Genomic DNA, 20,936 nt, shown 5'->3' on the forward strand with positions numbered 1-20,936 from the left:
CCTGGTCACGCCGGAACCGGTTACCGGTGGCCACTGGGGACACTTACGGAGTATGCAAAGAACCCTACCATGCGACGTATCAAACTTCATGAAATTGAAAATTATGACCATCTGAGGTCATGTCAATATCCTCTGACCCAACCTGGTCACTCCGGAACCGGTTACCGGTGGACACTGAAGGACAATTCCGGATTATGCAAGGAAGCATATCATGCGACATATCAAACGTCATGAAATAGAAAATTATGACCACCTAAAATCTTGCCAATATCCTATGACCCAACCTGGTCACGCCGGAACCGGTTAATGGTGGACACGGGGGGACACTTCCGGAGTATGCAAAGAACCCTGCCATGCGACGTATCAAACTTCATGAAATTGAAAATTATGACCATCTGAGGTCATGCCAATATCCTCTGACCCAACCTGGTCACTCCGGAACCAGTTACCGGTGGCCACTGGGGGACACTTCCGGAGTATGCAGGGAAGCATATCATGCGACATATCAAACTTCATGAAATTGAAAATTATGACCATCTGAGGTCATGCCGATATCCTCTGACCCAACCTGGTCACTCCGGAACCGGTTACCAGTGGCCACTGGGGGACACTTCCGGAGTATGCAAGGAAGCATATCATGCGACATATCAAACGTCATGAAATAGAAAATTATGACCACCTAAGGTCTTGCCAATATCCTATGACTCAACCTGGTCACGCCGGAACCGGTTACCGGTGGCCACTGGGGACACTTACGGAGTATGCAAAGAACCCTACCATGCGACGTATCAAACTTCATGAAATTGAAAATTATGACCATCTGAGGTCATGTCAATATCCTCTGACCCAACCTGGTCACTCCGGAACCGGTTACCGGTGGACACTGAAGGACAATTCCGGATTATGCAAGGAAGCATATCATGCGACATATCAAACGTCATGAAATAGAAAATTATGACCACCTAAAATCTTGCCAATATCCTATGACCCAACCTGGTCACGCCGGAACCGGTTAATGGTGGACACGGGGGGACACTTCCGGAGTATGCAAAGAACCCTGCCATGCGACGTATCAAACTTCATGAAATTGAAAATTATGACCATCTGAGGTCATGCCAATATCCTCTGACCCAACCTGGTCACTCCGGAACCAGTTACCGGTGGCCACTGGGGACACTTCCGGAGTATGCAGGGAAGCATATCATGCGACATATCAAACTTCATGAAATTGAAAATTATGACCATCTGAGGTCATGCCGATATCCTCTGACCCAACCTGGTCACTCCGGAACCGGTTACCAGTGACCACTGGGGACACTTCCGGAGTATGCAAGGAAGCATATCATGCGACATATCAAACGTCATGAAATAGAAAATTATGACCACCTAAGGTCTTGCCAATATCCTATGACTCAACCTGGTCACGCCGGAACCGGTTACCGGTGGCCACTGGGGACACTTACGGAGTATGCAAAGAACCCTACCATGCGACGTATCAAACTTCATGAAATTGAAAATTATGACCATCTGAGGTCATGTCAATATCCTCTGACCCAACCTGGTCACTCCGGAACCGGTTACCGGTGGACACTGAAGGACAATTCCGGATTATGCAAGGAAGCATATCATGCGACATATCAAACGTCATGAAATAGAAAATTATGACCACCTAAAATCTTGCCAACATCCTATGACCCAACCTGGTCACGCCGGAACCGGTTAATGGTGGACACGGGGGGACACTTCCGGAGTATGCAAAGAACCCTGCCATGCGACGTATCAAACTTCATGAAATAGAAAATTATGACCATCTAAGGTCATGCCAATATCCTATGACCCAACCTGGTCACGCCGGAACCAGTTACCGGTGGACACGGGGGGACACTTACGGAGTATGCAAGGAAGCATATCATGCGACATATCAAACTTCATGAAATAGAAAATTATGACCATCTAAGGTCACGCGGATATCCTCTGACCCAACCTGGTCACGCCGGAACCTGTGGCCACTGGGGGACACTTACGGAGTATGCAGAAAAGCATATCAAGCGACGTATCAAACCTCATGAATTTGAAAATTATAACCATCTAAGGCGGTGGTGGTCACCAAAATGCGACCAGCGGGCCGTATGTGGCTTACCGAGGTCTTTTGTACGGCCTTCGGGATGGTTTTGAAATTATTTTGGAATCCGGCCCACTTTGCGTTCTCATATGAAGTCCGCTAGAGAAATCATGAACTAAGTTTCTTTAAAAAGAAAAAAATATGTTTTTTTTTTGACGAAATAACCATAATTGATTTCAGGTTTCTACAATATTTATAAGGTCGTGGGAAGTAATAAACTAGTGGTGCCTAATTTTCCTGAAGAATTTATAAAACGATTAAATTTCTAAATTTGGAAATAATGAATATGAAACATGAACTTTTTATTATCTAGGAATCACGTTGCTAAAAATACTAAGAGTTAATAAATATCCAACAGTTCTAAACATCAGATCACTTTCTGACTAAAACTTGTTAGAAATATTGAATTAAGAAATTATAAAATATTATTCCGAGCTAATATTTTTTGGTTCAATTTTGTTATCCTAAAAAATCGACAGAACATAAAAATTCTATTTGATTATATTTTTGTTTTTTTTTTGTATTTTGTGCCCTAATCTTTGATTCAAAATGAAACGAGAAGATTATACTTCGTACCTTAAAAAATTTCAAAATCTTTGAAAAAAACACTTTTTTATCTTGTTCAATAATACAAATTTTTTTAACAAAATAAACTTCTAAATTTCAATAAATATGTTTTTTCTTATAACATAAGAATAAGGCGTCATCCATGAAGTATGTCACGCTCTAGGGGAGGGGGTCTGAGCAAGTGTGACATTGCGTGTTATAAGTATAGGAAAAGCTTGACAAAGGGGGAGGGGGTAAATTTTGGCTGATTTTAGCGTGACGTACTTTATGGATGAAGCCAAATTCAAAACTTATTACTGTTACTTCAAAATTCACTCAAAAATCATTGAAAAAATAGCAAAACATTCAAAGCTTAAATAGAACAATCAAACCAAATGTGTACGCAAAACCAAGAAAATGATTATCAACAAAAAAGTTATTATAAATATAACAAAAAAATATATTTTTTAAGTGAAATATTGTCGAATTGTACAACAATTATATTTTAAAACATGCAATATGATGAGAAAAATGTATGAAGAATGTTGAATTTTTTTCAATTGATTATGTATAATTGGTGACAATTTCTAAATTGTCAAAAATTAAGTTGTTTGTCAAAAATTCATTTTCAAACTATTCTACTCTACAACTTATTTTTTATTTACCCCGCGACTCTGGAGCAAATTTCCAAATTAGTCCGCGATGATCAGCTGGCTGAGGACCACTGATCTAGGCCATGCCGATATCCTATGACCCAACTTGGTCACTCAGGAACCGGGTACCGGTCCCAGTGGGGGACACTTCCGGAGAATTCAAGGAAACATATCACGCGACGTATCAAACATCATGAAATTAAAAATTATCACCATCTAAGGTTATGCCGATATCCTATGACCCAACTTGGTCACTCCGGAACCGGATACGGGTTGCCACTGGGGGGCACTTCCGGAGGGTCTGTAAGTTAGGTAATTTTGGAAGGTTCAACTAAATTTATCTACTACAGAAAATTCAAACCGCCATCAATTAAATGGTTCCGGAATGGTAATCGGGCTCGGTTGTGTAGCTGCTAGTGTGATTGCGTCCACATTTCTTGTGACGAGTAATGTGTCATCACGCCTTCTATCGGATGGGGAAGTAGAACGTCGGTTCCAGCCTCAGTTGTTGTACGGTCATTTGATCATTCCAGTTTTCTCCCTGCTATAAGTACAATCAACACTCCAAACCAAGCCTACTTCGGTGGAGTCGCTGGCGGCGGTTCGACTCCCAATCCAAAGGTCGTCAGTCCGAACCCTGGGATGGAAGGTTCCTTGGAAAATAAAAAGGATTTGGTGCTCTCCCCATTAAAACCTTTTAAATCTTAGGTTCGAGAAGAAACTTCAAAGTTGGTTCTTTGCATGTTTCACAAATTTCCTCCATTCCCAACCCATTTTCGGTTCCAAATTAATCAGGATGGGCCGGAGGACATCGCCATCAGAAATTGTCTCCCAGTGGCCAGGTTGGATTAAAAAACGTGGGCAAGACCTTTGGTGGTCATAATTTGCAAAATCATGAGGTTTGATATGTCACATGATATGCTTCCTTGCATACTCCGGAATTGTCCCCTAGTGGCCAGCGGCAACCGGATCTGGCGTAACCAGGTTGGGTCAAAGAATAGCGATATGTCCTTAGATGGTCATTATTTGCTATTTCATGAAGTTTGATATGTCGCATGATTTGCTTCCTGCATACTCCGGAAGTGTCCCCAGTGGCTACCGGTAACCGGTTCTGGCGTGACCAGGTTGGGTCATAAGATATTGGCATGACCTCAGATGGTCATAATTTTCTATTTCATGAAGTTTGATAAGTCGCATGATATGCTTCCTTGCCTACTTCGTAAGTGTCCCCCCGTGTCCACCAGTAACCGATTCCGGCGTGACCAGGTTGGGTCATAGGATATCGGTATGACCTCAGATAATCGTAATTTTCAATTTCATGAAGTTTGATATGTCACATGATATGCTTCCCTGCATACCCCGGAAGTGTCCCCCAGTGGCCACTGGTAACCGGTTCCGGCGTGACCAAGGTGAGTCAGGATATTGGCATGACCTCAGATGGTCATAATTTTCAATTTCATGCAGTTTGATATGTCGCATGGTAGGGTTCTTTGCATACTCCGGCAGTGTCCCGCAGTGGCCACCGGTAACCGATTCCGGCGTGACCAGGTTGGGTCATAGGATATCGGCTTGACCTCAGATAATCGTAATTTTCAATTTCATGAAGTTTGATATGTCGCATGATATGCTTCCCTGCATACTCCGGAAGTGTCCCGCAGTGGCCACCGGTAACCGGTTCCGAGTGACCAGGTTGGGTCATTGGGTATTGGCATGACCTCAGATGGTCATAATTTTCTATTTCATGCAGTTTGATACGTCACATGGTAGGGTTTTTTGCATACTCCGGCAGTGTCCCTCAGTGGCCACCAGTAACCGGTTCCGGCGTGACCAGGTTGAGTCAGAGGATATCGGCATGACCTCAGATGGTCATAATTTTCAATTTCATGAAGTTTGATATGTCGCATGATATGCTTCCTTGCATACTCCGGAAGTGTCCCCCACTGGCCACCGGTAACCGGTTCCAGCATGACCAGGTTGAGTCAGAGGATATCGGCATGAACTCAGATGGTCATAATTTTCAATTTCATGAAGTTTGATATGCTACATGACGGGTTTCTAGCGATACCATTATTGGAACCGTTTTGGTGGTACCCTGGAACCGGTTCCAGATTGGCCACAGTTGGCCGGAACGATCCGAAACAGTCAGTGGTAGTATGTAGTGTGCGTATGTAATGTTTTACAAAAAATCCGGTTGAAAAAATTTACTAGTGTGTTGATTTTATAACAAAAGCTGAAAAAATCATGTTTTTCGGATGTTCCGGGTTAACGGAACCGGTGTCCACTTTTGACAAATAATCTCTAGGGAAGCTTAAAGTTGAGGTTATTACCCGTCAAATGCAACTGGAAGTAACCCGCTATGTGTTATCGTTCCGGAGATACAGGTCCTCAAAGTCGGGGCCTCAAAAAGGACTTTTTTCGGTTGTAGCAGGTTCCCGGTGGCCACAGTGCCCAAAACCGGTTCTGCTAGTCGGAATCGCAAAGTAGACATTCAAACCTTTCATTTGCGGCCAAGACATCCAAAATCGGTCAAGATTCCGAATTTTGGCAGCCAAAAACATTTCTGGGTCATATAGACCCGAGTACCATAAGTGTATGTACGAAACGAAGACCATGGCCAGGTTAACAACATTAATTGTACACCCCGTCCTTTTACACGCAGCTGAATTATGATAATTTGGTTACAAAAATAAAAGTTTAGCGACTTTAATAAAAAAAAGTGTTTCAAAACAAATCAGCCACTCTCAATCCTTTTATTTTGAAGTTTCTTTTTTTTTTATTTTAACAGTGCTACTGGACTTGTTGTGTCACCTTTTCGATTAACTTCCTTTTCCGAGTGTTGACTTTATCCATCAAAATCAAATTTACCCACTCAATTAACTCTTTCTTCATATAGATGACGATTCACAGACACAGAAAGAGAGATAATTCAGGGAACGTCCCTAATTACAAACTGTTTTCTTTTGAGATTCGTTTACGCTTGTTTCTATTGTTCCAATTTTCGACACTTTTCCGGCAAATGCTTTGTTTGTGTGGTTGTGTGTAACCTTAACAAGTACGACGGTGTTTGTTTTTACTTTCTTTTCACTTTTCGAACGTTTTCTGCCTCTTGTACTGGGAAGAATCCCCCTCGGAATTCTTTTAGTTGTCCTAGTTCTGTACAATCACTTTTTTTAATTGTCTCTTGAAACGTGTTTCTCTTTTTGTCTTTTTTTTATTGTTTTATTTTTTAATTTGTTGGGCTGAATTGTTCCTTCTTAGTGTTTGACGGAAGTACCGACCGAATGACCCTTTGTATTGTTTTTCTATCGCTTGAACCATTTTACACACTTAAAAGTTTTTTGTTCGGTGTTTTCTTTTGTTTTTTTTTTTTCAATTCAAACGACTAAAACATTCAACACAAGATTACTGAGCCACGCCCTTTTTCTCTAAAAACTACATCAATTGTTTCAAAATGTCACGCATATCCGTGTTTTGCATGCCCTTTTGTTTATTCAACATTAATATGAACCATGCCTTCACGCATACAGACAAACACGTTCATCTGTCACAAATACACACACACGACAGTACAATACACACACCTGAAAAAAAAAAGTTTTCCTGGAATGATTCCTTGTTTGTGATTGTTCTTTTGGACCGTGTTGTGACGCGCCGCACGCCTTTTGTGTGTATTAGTTTAGAGTTTTGACAGGTGACCTTTTTTGTTTCCTAGGGAGAGAACACAACAACATCAGCAACAACACGCTTGTGTGCTTGCGATGGAATGCTTCACACGTTTTTTGATTGTGGGTTTGTTTGTTGTTGCGAGAACAATAGAATCGCGAGGTGGTGGACGATTTTTTGATGAAATTTGAAATTGGATTTCATTGCTTGACTTAAATTGTATAATTTTAAAATTATTTCGTTTAAAAATATAATGACTAATATTTCATTTCAACTTCATATTTCTTTTTTTGTGATTTTTTCAATTCTTGAAAAACTTATCCGATTTATTTTAATTTAGTTTTTAATTCGACGTAGGTTAACGTTTTCCCATATTTGCTAAATAAGAAACAACACAATAAAAATATAATGACTGATATTTGATTTCAACTTCATATTTCTCTTTATTTTTTTTATTTTTTTTATAATCTTTTTTAATTTTAAAAAAACCAATCCGATCCGATTTATTTTATTTTAATTTTCCAATTTGATGTAGGTTAACGTTTTCTCATGTTTACTAAATAAGAAACATTCCTTTTTGAAACAGCCTTCTAATTAATAGTTATAATACCAAATTGTAGGTGAATTATTATTAAAAATCTGAATTTCCTGCAAAAAATTGTCCACTATTCTTCACAATTGAAACTCTGTGAATGCAATAACCAACCACAATTTATATCGGTAGAATTGGTGTAATTTGTAAAGCCTGTTAAACCACTAAAGGGGCGTGGCATACCGAATGATGGTAGGATAGTACTAATCTTAATCAGCACAAATGACACCGTAAAACGTACACGCAAACACGAACACTTAAAAATTAAAAGTAGACGACGAACTAAATTTTATAGTTTTATTTTTCTTTTAACAATTTTGCTTTAAATTGCTTAATTTAACACACAAACACACGTTTAAACACCTATCGTTTCCGGGTGAAAATAAATTAGTCTGCTCGAACGGTTAACGAACAATTTAATTTCAACCCTCCTCTTCCCTTGTTAAAAGCACATTTTTATGTGTACCAATGAATTTTAAAGCACCCTTTTTATGGGCATCATTGCAGCGGTGCGGAAAATCTGTTTTTCATATTTTGTTCACCCGTGTATCATTAAAATGAGCGCAAATAATGTATGACAACAGCCACAACACACATTTCACCTTCACCTTTCTGTCTCTCTCCCTCTCAAAATTATTGTGATTGTCTATGATTTATTCATTTTTTCTTCTAATCAAAACAGATCGATTGCATAATTTTCTCCCTTTTTCGACTGTTTTTCTCTATTTTTTTATTTCCATCTCCCTTCACCTTTACAGTTATGCTTTTTTAATTACATTTTTTTATTTTAGTGAAACCTACAATAACAATTACACAATGTTTTTTTATGAGTATGATGATGATTGTGACGCCTATAGACAGTTGTTTTTCCGATTGCGGTTTTTCGTTCATTATTTGAATTGTTGTTGATTCCGCTGCAATGAGCAAAACAAACCTTACTCTTTCTATTTACTTTCTCTCTCTACTTCTATTGCTATAACTATTAACCCTTCAGCTCCTGTGCAGACCGTTAGAGTAATTGTTACATGGAACCAACCTTTTTTGTTTCTTTATTTTATTCTTTGTTTTCCAAAAACAGTATTCACACCACTTTAGAGCAAGTCTGTTCTTTTGTATTTTTTGAGTTTTTAAAACGTAACCCAGTTAAAGCGTAAAATCGATCGGAATAATAAAAAAAGCAATTGAACTGTACTGTCTGTTAGAGCAAGTTAAAAAAAAAATAAACGCAAAAGTTAAACCTTCCAAAGATGTTGTGTTGTTTACACAGACACACACTTTTCACTGAACAAAATAAAAAGTATATATATGCAAAACAAAAAAAAAAATACCCAAAAAAAAAAGAATAATATTTTTTGTTGCACGTTGTTTTTGAGCGAACCGCTGTTTTTTAATGCATGTTTCTTGTTCTGTCCTTTTTGCATGTAGGGATTCGGTTTTGTAACATTCGCTAATAGTAGCGATGCGGAGCGAGCACGCGAACGTCTTCACGGCACTGTGGTTGAGGGACGCAAGATTGAGGTGTGCATGAACAGATTTTTTATTACTACCCCCCTTTCCCTTAAATTTCCCGAATATGACCAAAATCCTCCATAAATTCCCCCTCCCGTTCCCCCGTCAATATATACTAGATGTTAGTTTTATATGAAAAATAATCCTAGATTTTCAGCTAGTTCCAACACGACTGCAGAAACTTGGTGCTAATTATTTTGCTGGCTCTCGAGCTCCAACGACGGGGCACTTTGGGAAGAACGATTGCGTCCTTAAGTGCATCCGCCGCCTTTAACTGGGGTGGCCGCTTCCCTTTTTCAGTAGTGCTTAGTTGTTGCAAGCAGCTGGATCATGTTATAACCGTAATTAGTTACCTCCCCAGGCATGTCATGTGCACTTGATGGAGGGTCCTCGCTGAATGTGATGACATTTAAGATGTTGCGTGAGATGACATTTAGGGAAAGAATGTGAGCATTTCAAAAATAAGGATGGAATTATTGGAAATCCTTGACGATTACACTGAGAAACATTTTTTTTTATGTCTTAGTATAATGTTGAAGCTCACCGGAGTCACGCCTGATTTGATTTATCCGAGAATTTAAGAAAGAGTCGAACGGTTACATTGATTTGACGTAGTTCTTCGTTAATCTATTAATTATGGCGTTAACCAGGATACTGGATCGTTTAATGTACAAAAAAAATCCCTGCAATATATTTTTTGGATATGCCGTAGCCCAACGTTACATTACAGTACAGACTCGATCATCCGAAGCATCGATTATCCGAAGTGTCGATTATCCGAAGTTCGATTATCCGAAGGTTTGCATTGGGTAATCGAATCACGAAAAAAAAATCGTGTTTTTTATCTTCTTGAATGGTTAAATGCCTGTAAAATTATAATAAAATCATTTTTTTTTCTTTTCAATATTTCATCATCGCCATTTTGGCCGCCATCCGTAATTAGTCAAAGTAGTTTAACCCATTCAAGCCTGATGGGTCATATATGACCCAAAAATCAAAATTTCCAAAACTAGCTTATAATTTTCATATGGTGATAAGAATCATTTTCCCATCATTAAATCAAAAAAAAAATTCGAAATTCAGGCCTGAAAGGGTTAAGGGTTATATTAAAACTCAACAATTAAAAAATAGACAAAAAATAATTTTTTTATGATTCGATTATCCGAAGTATCGATCCGGAGTGAAATTTTGTCAAGGCCTTCGGATAATCAAGTGTGGACTGTAGTAGATATCGATCTCATAAAAAATATATAAATGTTTTTTGTCTGCGTATTTTTATTACAAAATTATTATGACGTAGTCATACCTCAAACTGATAAATCCGTTGAATCTGTAAAAAATCGGAAAAAAAATTTCATCTGAAAAAAAAATCTTAAAATTTACATTTAATAAGTTAATGAATAGTAGTCCTACGTCAAGTTGACAGTTATCTATATCAAATAAAATAGTTGAATTGCTTTATTTATAAAGATTAGATTTGCTGGAAATGTGTTAAAGTTTAATTTAAAAATAATATAATAAACTGTTTTTACGTCGTCCAACTGACCACGCAAACTAATTCATGTAAAATATTTTTGTTAAAAGATGTTTCTTAATAGTTTGCAAAATGTATATAAACAGAAAAATGGCATGTATTTCCATCTAGCACCTAATGTTGACATAATATGCACTAAATTAGCTCTAAAACGTTCGAATACAGTTTCTTAAAAGTGTTTTTAAATAAAATCAAATCAGTTATCATTTTTATTCATAATAAATTGGATGTTGTATTTCTTTATTTGAATTTCCTTGGAACCAGTTCAGTTTTTATCATTTTATTTTATCATTGAAAGTAAAAAAATACGTCACAGCCAAATCAAATCTTACTCAAAGTCATCGCTTTGAAATATAAAAAATTCACGTCCTATTTTTAACCTAAAATTGTAAGAAATCGTGTTCAAATCTATTTATAAATCATTCTTTTAAAACACATAAAATAAACTATTCAATCGAACTGTTTCGTTAAACCATCTTTTTCCAATGTAATGATTATAAATTTGATTTTATTATTTTCACGTGGATTTTTTTTCATAAATCTAGCACATTTGTTTGTTAAGTCTATATAAATTATAACAAAACGAGCGATTTCTTCTGGATGTTGTCCAAACTTTTTTTTGTATTTTATTTAAACAAAGATTTGTCCAAAAATTGTTTAATATTCTCAATATAAACTAGATGAATACATTGTAGCACTACGTCAAAAACATTTGTGAATTTAATGCGATATAATTTGCTTGTTAAAATTAGTTGTTAATTGATTTAAAATTAATAAAAACAAAATAAGAAGATAAAACAGTAAAATAAATTTTTAAGGAGAGCTCGGATAATCAAACTTCGAATAATTAATTGAAACTTCGAAAAATCGAGGCTACGGATAATCGAGTCTTTAAAGAACGTTCTTTAACAACGTAACACGAAAATTGAAATTATTGACCCCTCTTCCCCCCTCTTAACATATAAGCCTGACACAGTCTTCGATTCAACTAATGAAACATATTTTTTCATAAATATCAAACAAAAATGTTTTTGCCGAAATCCTACGTATACTTGAAAAATACTTCAAATCTTGTTCAATTTTCCTATCTTATCTATAAAATAACGCTGAACCTGGTAAAATTATCAGTTGAAACTTTCGCGCAAAATAATTTGATTGTTATTTTTATAATAAAGATTTGATTGGAAATCTTTATCAAACATTCATACTTTTAAAATTAAAATTTAAAATTTACTATAATTTCGTCAGCTTATTGTTAACCTAAATTTGTTAAGGGGTTACATTCATGAGAAAATCTCAAAATTTCATATCACGGCAAAATTGATAATTCCACTAAAAAGATGACTTTAATCACTCATGAAAGTTTCATGAAGATATTTCATGATTCAAGTGAGTGACAGACGATTTAAGTTTAAAATTTTGCCATGCGCAAAGCGAACTGTCAAACTTTGTGAGCGTTTTTCTCTAAACACAGAGTTGATCTCGATATCTCGAGATGGGATGGACCGAATTAGCTGAAATTTTGCTTTTTTTTAAATACAAAAATCCATAACTGATGATTTCTAATATGAAAAACTTAAAAATATTTTAAGCTTTTTTAAAATAATTTTTTTGAAAATCGGCCTTCGTCATGCACACGGAACCGGTTTAGCGAGTCTTCGCCAAAATTTTGAGCCGATTTGGTCGAAGCAGTGTTGAGATATCGTGGAACCCGTTTTTTGAAACTGCTTTTTTTCAAATAGCTATATTTTGGCAAAGAAACAACCAAATGACTTTAAATTTTGTTTTGTTAAAAGTTGAAAATGTATATTTTAATACCTTGTAAACAGATTGAAAAAAATTAGTATGTGCTCATACCAACCTCTGATTTTTTTTTGCCATTTTACATGTATGTAACCCCATAAATATGATGTACAAATCTAATTTCCAAAACATTACTTTTAAAAAATATCACGTAAATTGATGGGTCGTAGCCCCACGTTAAATTGCACTGTTTAGGCCGATGCAAATATTTAAAAAAGTTTTTGTCCTTCGGCCCAGGCCGAGGTCAAGGGGGGGGGGGCAAAAAAAATATAAAAATTTAAATAACAAGCCATAGTCTTTAAATAAAAAAAGTTTTTTAAAATGCATTTTACACTAGTTCAGTTGTTTTGCAATCATTAGTTTTCAAAAAATCTTTTAAAAATATTTGTACCAGCCTTATTTACAAACTATTTTTGAGATATTCTCTGAGTTTTGCTGAGCAAATTTTTAAGGGTTTGAAATTTCAAATATAACATTTTTGACACAAAATTTAAGCCGTTAACCACCTTATTGTCGCATTTTTGTAAGAAACTTGTTTTTACATGGGACACTTATGCATGAACGGCAAAACAAAACTAAAAGTTATTGTGGAAAAATTAAAAAAGTTGAACGACAATTTGCGCTCTTGAGAAATCACCTATTGCAAAATTAACAATAAATGATAGAAACTTTCAAAATGACGTAGGGCTACGTTTTTGCAACTTCATTTAAAAAAATAAACTAACAATTTTTTTATTTTGCATTTAAATTTGATAAACAAAGAAGACCGAATCCATTCAAAAACATTTACCGCGATAATATTAACTGCTCGGTTTACATTTTTTGGGGGCCATAATTTACTGCCAGGCCAAACTCTCTACCGTGAGTCTGCCGGGCGATGTCTCGTCCCGATAAATTACTTCATTGCCGAGGATTCTTCATTAAATCCCTAATTTTATTGAGTTAACGCGACGACGACGGTGTTCCGAAACTGAAGCGGCGCAAAGTGTTTGTGCTGTTACTCTCATTAATTTTCATTCGCCTGCATATTTCAAATATTTCACTTCGTCCCGACTCGAATTACGGATGGACCATTTATCAAACGTGGACTTTTTTCTTGCTCTCCCAAGTTTTATCACAACTGGAGCATTGTTTGTGTGGCAAGTGCAAAAGTTCCCTTAAAAAGCAACTACACCTCCGCGGCGCTGCCGCCGCTGCAAAGTATGAGAAATTTATTTCCCCGTGACAAAGTGCTACTGTTATAGTAACCTTAATCACTTGCGCTGTGTCGTAAAGAAAACACGTAAATCCTGGCGTCCCGTTTTTTCTTCTTTTTATGGGCCGCGAGAGGGCAGTGGAAGAAGTGTGATAAATTTTTCGCGAAAACATTTTCCTGCACCAGCCAGTGCTGCCAGCGAGTTGTGTAGAGCCAGCAAAATAATTAGTCTTGGCGTGTGTCGTCGTCATCCCGGTAGTGTTTCCCTTTTTCCCTTTAGTAGTGCCCTGTGTTCCCCGACCTTAAATATATTTCCCCTTCCCCCCGTACATAAATATCTATATACCTATAAAACCGAAAAGTCATGCAGTGTTGCCAGTTTCTATTGTAATATTCTACCATTATATGATTGAGAACCAGAGAAGCCAAAAAAAAAACTGTGACGCTAGTGAATATATGCCTTGATGAAAACCTTCCCCAGCGAAGCTGGTGCCATCTGTTAGGGATTGGGGAGAGGTTTGTGTCTCTACTAAGAGAAACTGACATGAAGATGGCGCCAGCTTCGCTGCTCTTTGCCTCATATACTGGTTGAAAACGCACGTCGTTCTGAGTACTCTGAAACGTATATATTTATAAATAATTATTATATGATCGTTCTTTTCCGATACCATTATACCGTTATTACCAACTATTGTTCCCACTTATTTTTGGAGTGCCTTTCATATTGCGCTGCGCATAACCGAGTATGATTCGATATTTATTAAACATATTTTAACCGAGTAATAATTGATACTTTTACGTACTTTTGGAATGGATCGCAATGTTCCTGTATTTCTTTTCTTTCTTTTAAGTTAAGTTTCAACATCTTCTGCGACCATGTTCACCTAACTGTTGTTTAGTTTCAATTAACTATCGTTTATTTGCGTTTTCAAATTTTAAATTGCAAGTCTACTGTTTGTGACGGAAAGATAGTAGTGTCCCATTGGAACGATCCTTCCTTAGATATTAAAATCATAACCTTAGTGCGATTTGCATTTTTTCTTTTTTGTTTAGTGTTTCTGACGTGGAACAAATGTGCGTTTTTCAGTATTGTGTTCAAAGTTTGTTTTTTTTTATTAATTTTAATCTTTACCGCTATTATCCAAAACTATTAGGTTACCATACGTTTGATATTCATACTTATTACTCTGGATTATGGAAGCATATGGAATATTTGTACCTTTCTTAACCGTTAGTGTGATGCAAGCTGCTACTCTGAGAACCGATACTTCCCCGTATTGTTAAACAGTTTTGAGTTTGGCGTTTCGATTGATTTTATTTAAAACTATTACTTACCCTAAGGCTGCAAATTTGTGTCTATAAATATCGTGAACAATACCTAGAAGTATTCAACCACCTTTCGGAACTACGCTGGTTGAACTAAAAAAACCTCAAAAACCGAGATTAAATCGAACATTACTCCCAGTTACACTAGACTTAGAAATAGTAAACTGCCTCTCTCACCACTACCACCACTTCCGACTACAGTCGCCACCAACACACCCACACTTACACACATCCGAAATATCGCTTCTTTTGTTGTCTTCTTCCGTAAACGCCCTCGCGCGCGTGACCACACCAACACATTCAAAGTTGTCTCGCTCTCTCTAGTTGTTACCAATACCACCTCTACCCGTACTGTTCAGCATCTTTATACGAAAACAAAGTGCTTCTCATGTTCACTCGTGTACCACCAACACCACTACTACAAACTACTTTTCTTTCTATTGTTACTACTGTTGCGACATTTTTTCCAGTTTTGGAATGAAAGTTTTGTTAGCTTTTTTCTTTGGTTTGTTGAACTCTCTATTTTAGAACAGTAATTTTCGTTTATCTCTCTCTACGCATTCTTCACACACATACATTCCAACATTCGTATACAGCAATTCCATTTGAAAAGAGCCTAAACCAAAAAAAAAGTTCTCCGATCGGGCTCAAAATTTTTCTGGGGGTTCCTTGGCCAAAATAATTAGACCCGTATTTTTTTGTTTGGCCATTAGGGTGGCCTACATCGTGCTAGGTGGTTCAAAAATGGCAATTTTCGTCATTTTCGCAAAAACCACTTTTTCTAAAATCATATCTCCGCCATTTCATCCGATTTTAGCTGTCTTAGACGCAAAGAAAGGTGATGAGTTTGGCTATTTGGGAAAAATAGTAAAGTTCAAAATCTAGCTTAACTATTGAAAAGTCGTATGAAAACTTAAAATGGCGTTTTGACCGTGTCTGGACCAAAGAGCCTATGTCTGAAAATATTTTATCGGATTCCTCGGAAAATTTCACATAACATATCAAAAATTGGCGATGTCGAACCGTACGTTTTGGAGATACGATTTTTGAAAATAAAAACTGCGTTTTCGACGCGCCACGTGCAAAAACGGGAAAATGACGAAATCGGCAAAAATCAACTTTTTCACTAAAACTGCGATAACTTTAAAATTTCAGCGATGACCTATACATGTCTGGGTACCAAAATTTTCGTAATTGAGAGACGCAACTTTTGGTACCATAACATCTATAGGTCATCGCTGAAATTTTAAAGTTATCGCAGTTTTAGTGGAAAAAGTTGATTTTTGCCGATTTCGTCATTTTCCGTTTTTGCGCGTGGCGCGTCGAAAACGCAGTTTTTCAAAATCATATCTCGAAACGTACGGTTCGACATCGCCAATTTTGATATGTTATGTGAAATTTTCGAGGAATCCGATAAAATATTTTCAGACATAGGCTCTTTGGTCCAGACACGGTCAAAACGCCATTTTAAGTTTTCATACGACTTTTCAATAGTTAAGCTAGATTTTTGAACTTTACTATTTTTCCCAAATAGCCAAACTCATCACCTTCTTTGCGTCTAAGACAGCTAAAATCGGATGAAATGGCGCGAGATATGATTTTAGAAAAAGTGGTTTTTGCGAAAATGACGAAAATTGCCATTTTTGAACCACCACGATGTACCTAATGGCCAAACAAAAATACGGGTCTAATTATTTTGGCCAAGGAACCCCCAGAAAAATTTTGAGCCCGATCGGAGAACTTTTTTTTTGGTTTAGGCTCTTTTCAAATGGAATTGCTGTATACAGAGTATCGCTTCGATCGAAACTGAAATGGATGCACGTTAACACTAATACTTTCGCAAACGGCTATAGGTACAATGGCTGACCTGATGGTTTGATTGATTAATTTTCTAATACAAACGATTTTTATTCAAAGCACTGTTCAGTTATTGAACACTTGAAAATGCGCCATTGTTCACAAATTGGTTTTTTCTTGTATTTTTGATTTGTAAGAAACTTTGTCCATACAGTTTGTTGATTAGGAATTTTCTTTAAAAACTAAAACATCAATTTAATTTACGTTTTTGAGCTTTCGAATTTTTTATATGTGTTAAGGTCTAGAAAAAAAATCATGGTGATGCTGAATATGGTTCCAAATATTTGTTTTTGAAAAAAATGTTCTTTGAAGAACATTGCAAATATGTACTACAAAAATCTCAATCAATATTTTTAAATGAAAGATATTTTTGAAATGCTCATTCAAATTTGAATACAGTCCAGACTCGATTACCCGAAGCCTCGATTATCCGAAGTTTAATTATCCGAAGGTTTGTATGAAGCTTCGGTTAATCGAACCACAATTTTTTTTTCATTTTTTATTTTTATTACCAAATTCGAGTTATGCGACCCCGTTTTAGTCAATTTTGAAGGGTTGATTACCTTAAATATGAACAAATGCAATTTATCAGTAATTCTTAACCGCCATTTTGGCCGCCATCTTGGATTAAAAATTCTAAATCACTTTAGAGTAGCTTAGGGGTCATACTATAGCTTGACAATTAAAAGTACGACAAAGAAAAACATATCTTTTTCGTGGTTCGATTATCCGAATTGAAATTTTTCAGAGTCCTTCGGATAATCAGGTCTGGACTGTATAAAAATGGAATATTTGTGAAATTTTCTGATCCTTCCAGTTAAAGATACCTTATTTTTTATTATTTTGTATAAAATTTGAAGGTAGAAAATTACGTATTTGAAAACCTTTTCAAAAGATCAAACAATTTCCCAAAAAAATCATTTTTGGCATTGAAAATTCATGCAATAGTTTACGAATAAGTTTTAAATTACAGGCTAACTGTAAAAAAAATGTCATATTTTTTCTTCTAAAATATTTTTTTAAATGATATATAAAAAAGGTTTTCAAAAATTATAACTTAACAGTGACTTGACTCCAAACGGTGAACTTGATAACTTGAAGTTACTAAAATATCTGTATCAAAAATCTGGGTGAAAAAGCTCTGGTTGATGTGCACCGTTAAGTAATTTTCGATTGCAAATTATATTTTTTTTCTATTAAATATATATTTTTAAAAAATTTGACCGCATTTAAGATATTTTTCAAAATAACATCGTATAATTACAATTATCGTATCTTCGAAACCAGATTTTTCACCATCATGCACTATGGCTTAAAAAATCTCTTTTCTAGTCTACTACAACATTAAAAAAACGGAAATATAAAATTACTGTTTTTGGGAACTAATTTAAGATAAATGAAGATTTTTTTACAAATCCTAATCATAACCTACAAATTTGCCAAATGGAGACTTGTTCAAAGTTTCATCCAAATCAAATTTAGAAATCGCGTAAAAAATTGCGAAAATCTAGAGAACTACTCTGAAGTTACAGTCATTCTAAAAAACTTAAGATTTTACTTTGATCTATTTGGTTCATGAGCAATTTTCTTCGAAACCCAGGATTTCACTTGGCTATTTTATATTATCAAACCCATAAAGGCTTTTTTTACTCAAAAGTTTCAAGCTATAGAAAAGCATTAAAAAACACACACGAGATTTGGTTTTTCGAAAAAAATCCATTTTTTTTAATTTAAAAAAAAACTCTAAACAATAGCCATTTGACGGTTGAAAAATGTCTTTGATTTTTTTTTTGAAAATAGTTCAAAACATATTTTTTCTGATTTTTGAAATAAAATGTACATTAAATACCTTAAAACACATTTTTACCTAAAATTTACCCTGAAATAATTTAATTTTAGAATGGTACGTTTGTTCTGAAAATAATTAAAATACTTTAAAGATTAAAGACTGCAAATTTGATTTTAAAAATTAATATTAAACATTATGATATTTTGAAATAAATTTAACATATTTTTGAAAAAACCGTATTTTTCAAATAATCATATCTTTGTGAAACAAAATATATGTATACTATTGTATGGCTCAAAAGGACCCTTTACAGATACATATACAACAAATATTGAATATAAAAATAAGTGATAAACTTGTTGACATCATAACAATCAGAAATTACTAATTATAATTTAATTTTGACGATTTCGTAGAGAATTGCTCTTATACACAAAATATTTTAGATTTTTCAAACTCAGTCAGTCATCGCCAATTGTTCCAAGTAACTTTCCGTTAAATAGTTGTGATTCTTTAAATACAAATCTCTGTGTATTTGCACCGTGCCTTTGCCAAATGTATCTTTTCGAAATTAAGTATAGTCCTATTGTTTCCAAATCGAACGTAATCGCTAACTTAGAGAACGTTGTTGGACCTTAATAACACAAAGAAAACTGCTCGGTAGAAAGATTGTTCCCCCTAAAAGTAATCCCTTAAAACGTAAATTGCAACGAAATTAGGCCCTACCTGAAAGCACTTGAACAATTAAAGTATCGTCAACATATGTTTCTTGTTGTGCAACGCAGATTCTGTAGATCCAACGAGTTACGAAACGGAAGAACGCGCGTCGTCATGATTCTGATAATTAACCACGAATCTGAAAATGAGAGGTAAGAAAAGAAGATCAAATGGATCAAACCTAGCATTTAAAAAAATAACCTAAATTCCGTAACAACGCCGAATCTTGCTCGATATTTTTAAAAATAGTAAAATTTAAGTTTAAGTATGATTGAAAAAATTACACCACCACTCCCGATGGCAATCAGAAACCGACCCTGGTTCACCAAATTACGGCCACTAAAACCCCGCTGTTAATCCAACGGAGGGAAATAAAACGATTCGCGTAAACATTCCTCTTGTTTCAGTGTTTGACAATCTGTAGAGAACGAGCCAGGCGCCGGTCATTAATGCGGAAATATGTGGTTTTTATTTGCGCCACCAACACCGCCATTAGCCGTTTAGTGTTGATTTTCCGTCCGTGTTTCCGTTTTCAGAACAACTTCATCAACGTGACACCGTCTAGGGATGGCCCACTCACGTGGGAAACATAAAAATTTACTTCATTTGGGGGAGGGGCAACAGAAATGACCTCACTAGGAGATTGGTGATAGAATCTGGTGGGAATTGGGGAGTTTTCCAAAAATCGGTGAAATTCATGATGAAATCTAGTATGGTAGTATTGATTATTTTTATTGCATTTTCTTAATGAAAAAAAAAACATAATGGAAAAGTAACTCAATAAAAATCTCAACAATAATTGGTGACAAATATTCTAGACAAATTCACCATGAACTCTGGTATTGACCTATTGTTTGACATGTTTATTCAAATCCAGAATTCCACATTATTCTGATCTCATCAACAGAATGAAAAGATGTCATCGGTCGTAAAAAAAACCGTTCGAAACTTGCTCCTATTTGCTCTTTTTGACGCTTACCAACCATGAATAAATCTCGTCACGGGCATTTCGAGCGCTTCGGATGGCAGAAGGTTCGCAAACTGGCTCCAATGAATAGCCGCGACACGGGACACGACTGCGGAAATAATCTGCTCAATAAAGGACCTGTCGGACTGACGGAGGACAAGGAGCAGATTGTTTTCTCGTCATTCAAATTTTATGATTCTTGGAGCGCATCCGCGCCCTCGTCGTTGGGGGTCGACATGGCGGGGAAATCGAATCAGATTGGAATGATTTGATTTTTTTTAACTCTTGATTGAGTAGGGTGGCTGTTGAGAAAATTAAATGTCGCAATTTAAATTATTTTTATTTTGGAGGAATTCATGATGAACTTCAGTATACTAAAATTTCATATATTAGATTGAAGCATTTTTGATGGATTTCGATAAGCAGTCTTTCATTTAACAAATATGCCAGATTTAAGTCAGCGTGAATTACAGTATAATATTGAAAACCGATTCATCGTGAACAGCACTATAGTCAGCAGGAAACAATGGTTCTTAGCTTCGTCTGTAACTTTGAATACTTTTTTGAAGCTTTTTAACTTAGAATTACACAGAAAGCCTTGTCAATCAATAGATCCAATTCATCGTGAACTTCGGTTTGAATCAATTTACAAATTCATTCCTT

The 20,936-nt window shown here is 35.8% G+C and overlaps 1 protein-coding gene across 11 annotated transcripts in view; it reads left to right on the top strand.

Annotated features, from left to right (window-relative positions):
- The window catches only part of LOC6044582 (RNA binding protein fox-1 homolog 1), a 520,873-nt gene that overhangs the window by 419,471 nt on the left and 80,466 nt on the right, over window positions 1-20,936 (top strand). For all 11 annotated transcript variants that reach the window (XM_038261802.1, XM_038261801.1, XM_038261808.1 and 8 more), the window contains one exon: window positions 9,002-9,094. In XM_038261802.1, the coding sequence (XP_038117730.1) occupies window positions 9,002-9,094 (93 nt within the window). The remainder of the gene's footprint in view (window positions 1-9,001; window positions 9,095-20,936) is intronic.

Source organism: Culex quinquefasciatus, chromosome 3 (assembly GCF_015732765.1).
Source record: "Culex quinquefasciatus strain JHB chromosome 3, VPISU_Cqui_1.0_pri_paternal, whole genome shotgun sequence".
Taxonomy (NCBI): Eukaryota; Metazoa; Arthropoda; class Insecta; order Diptera; family Culicidae; genus Culex; species Culex quinquefasciatus.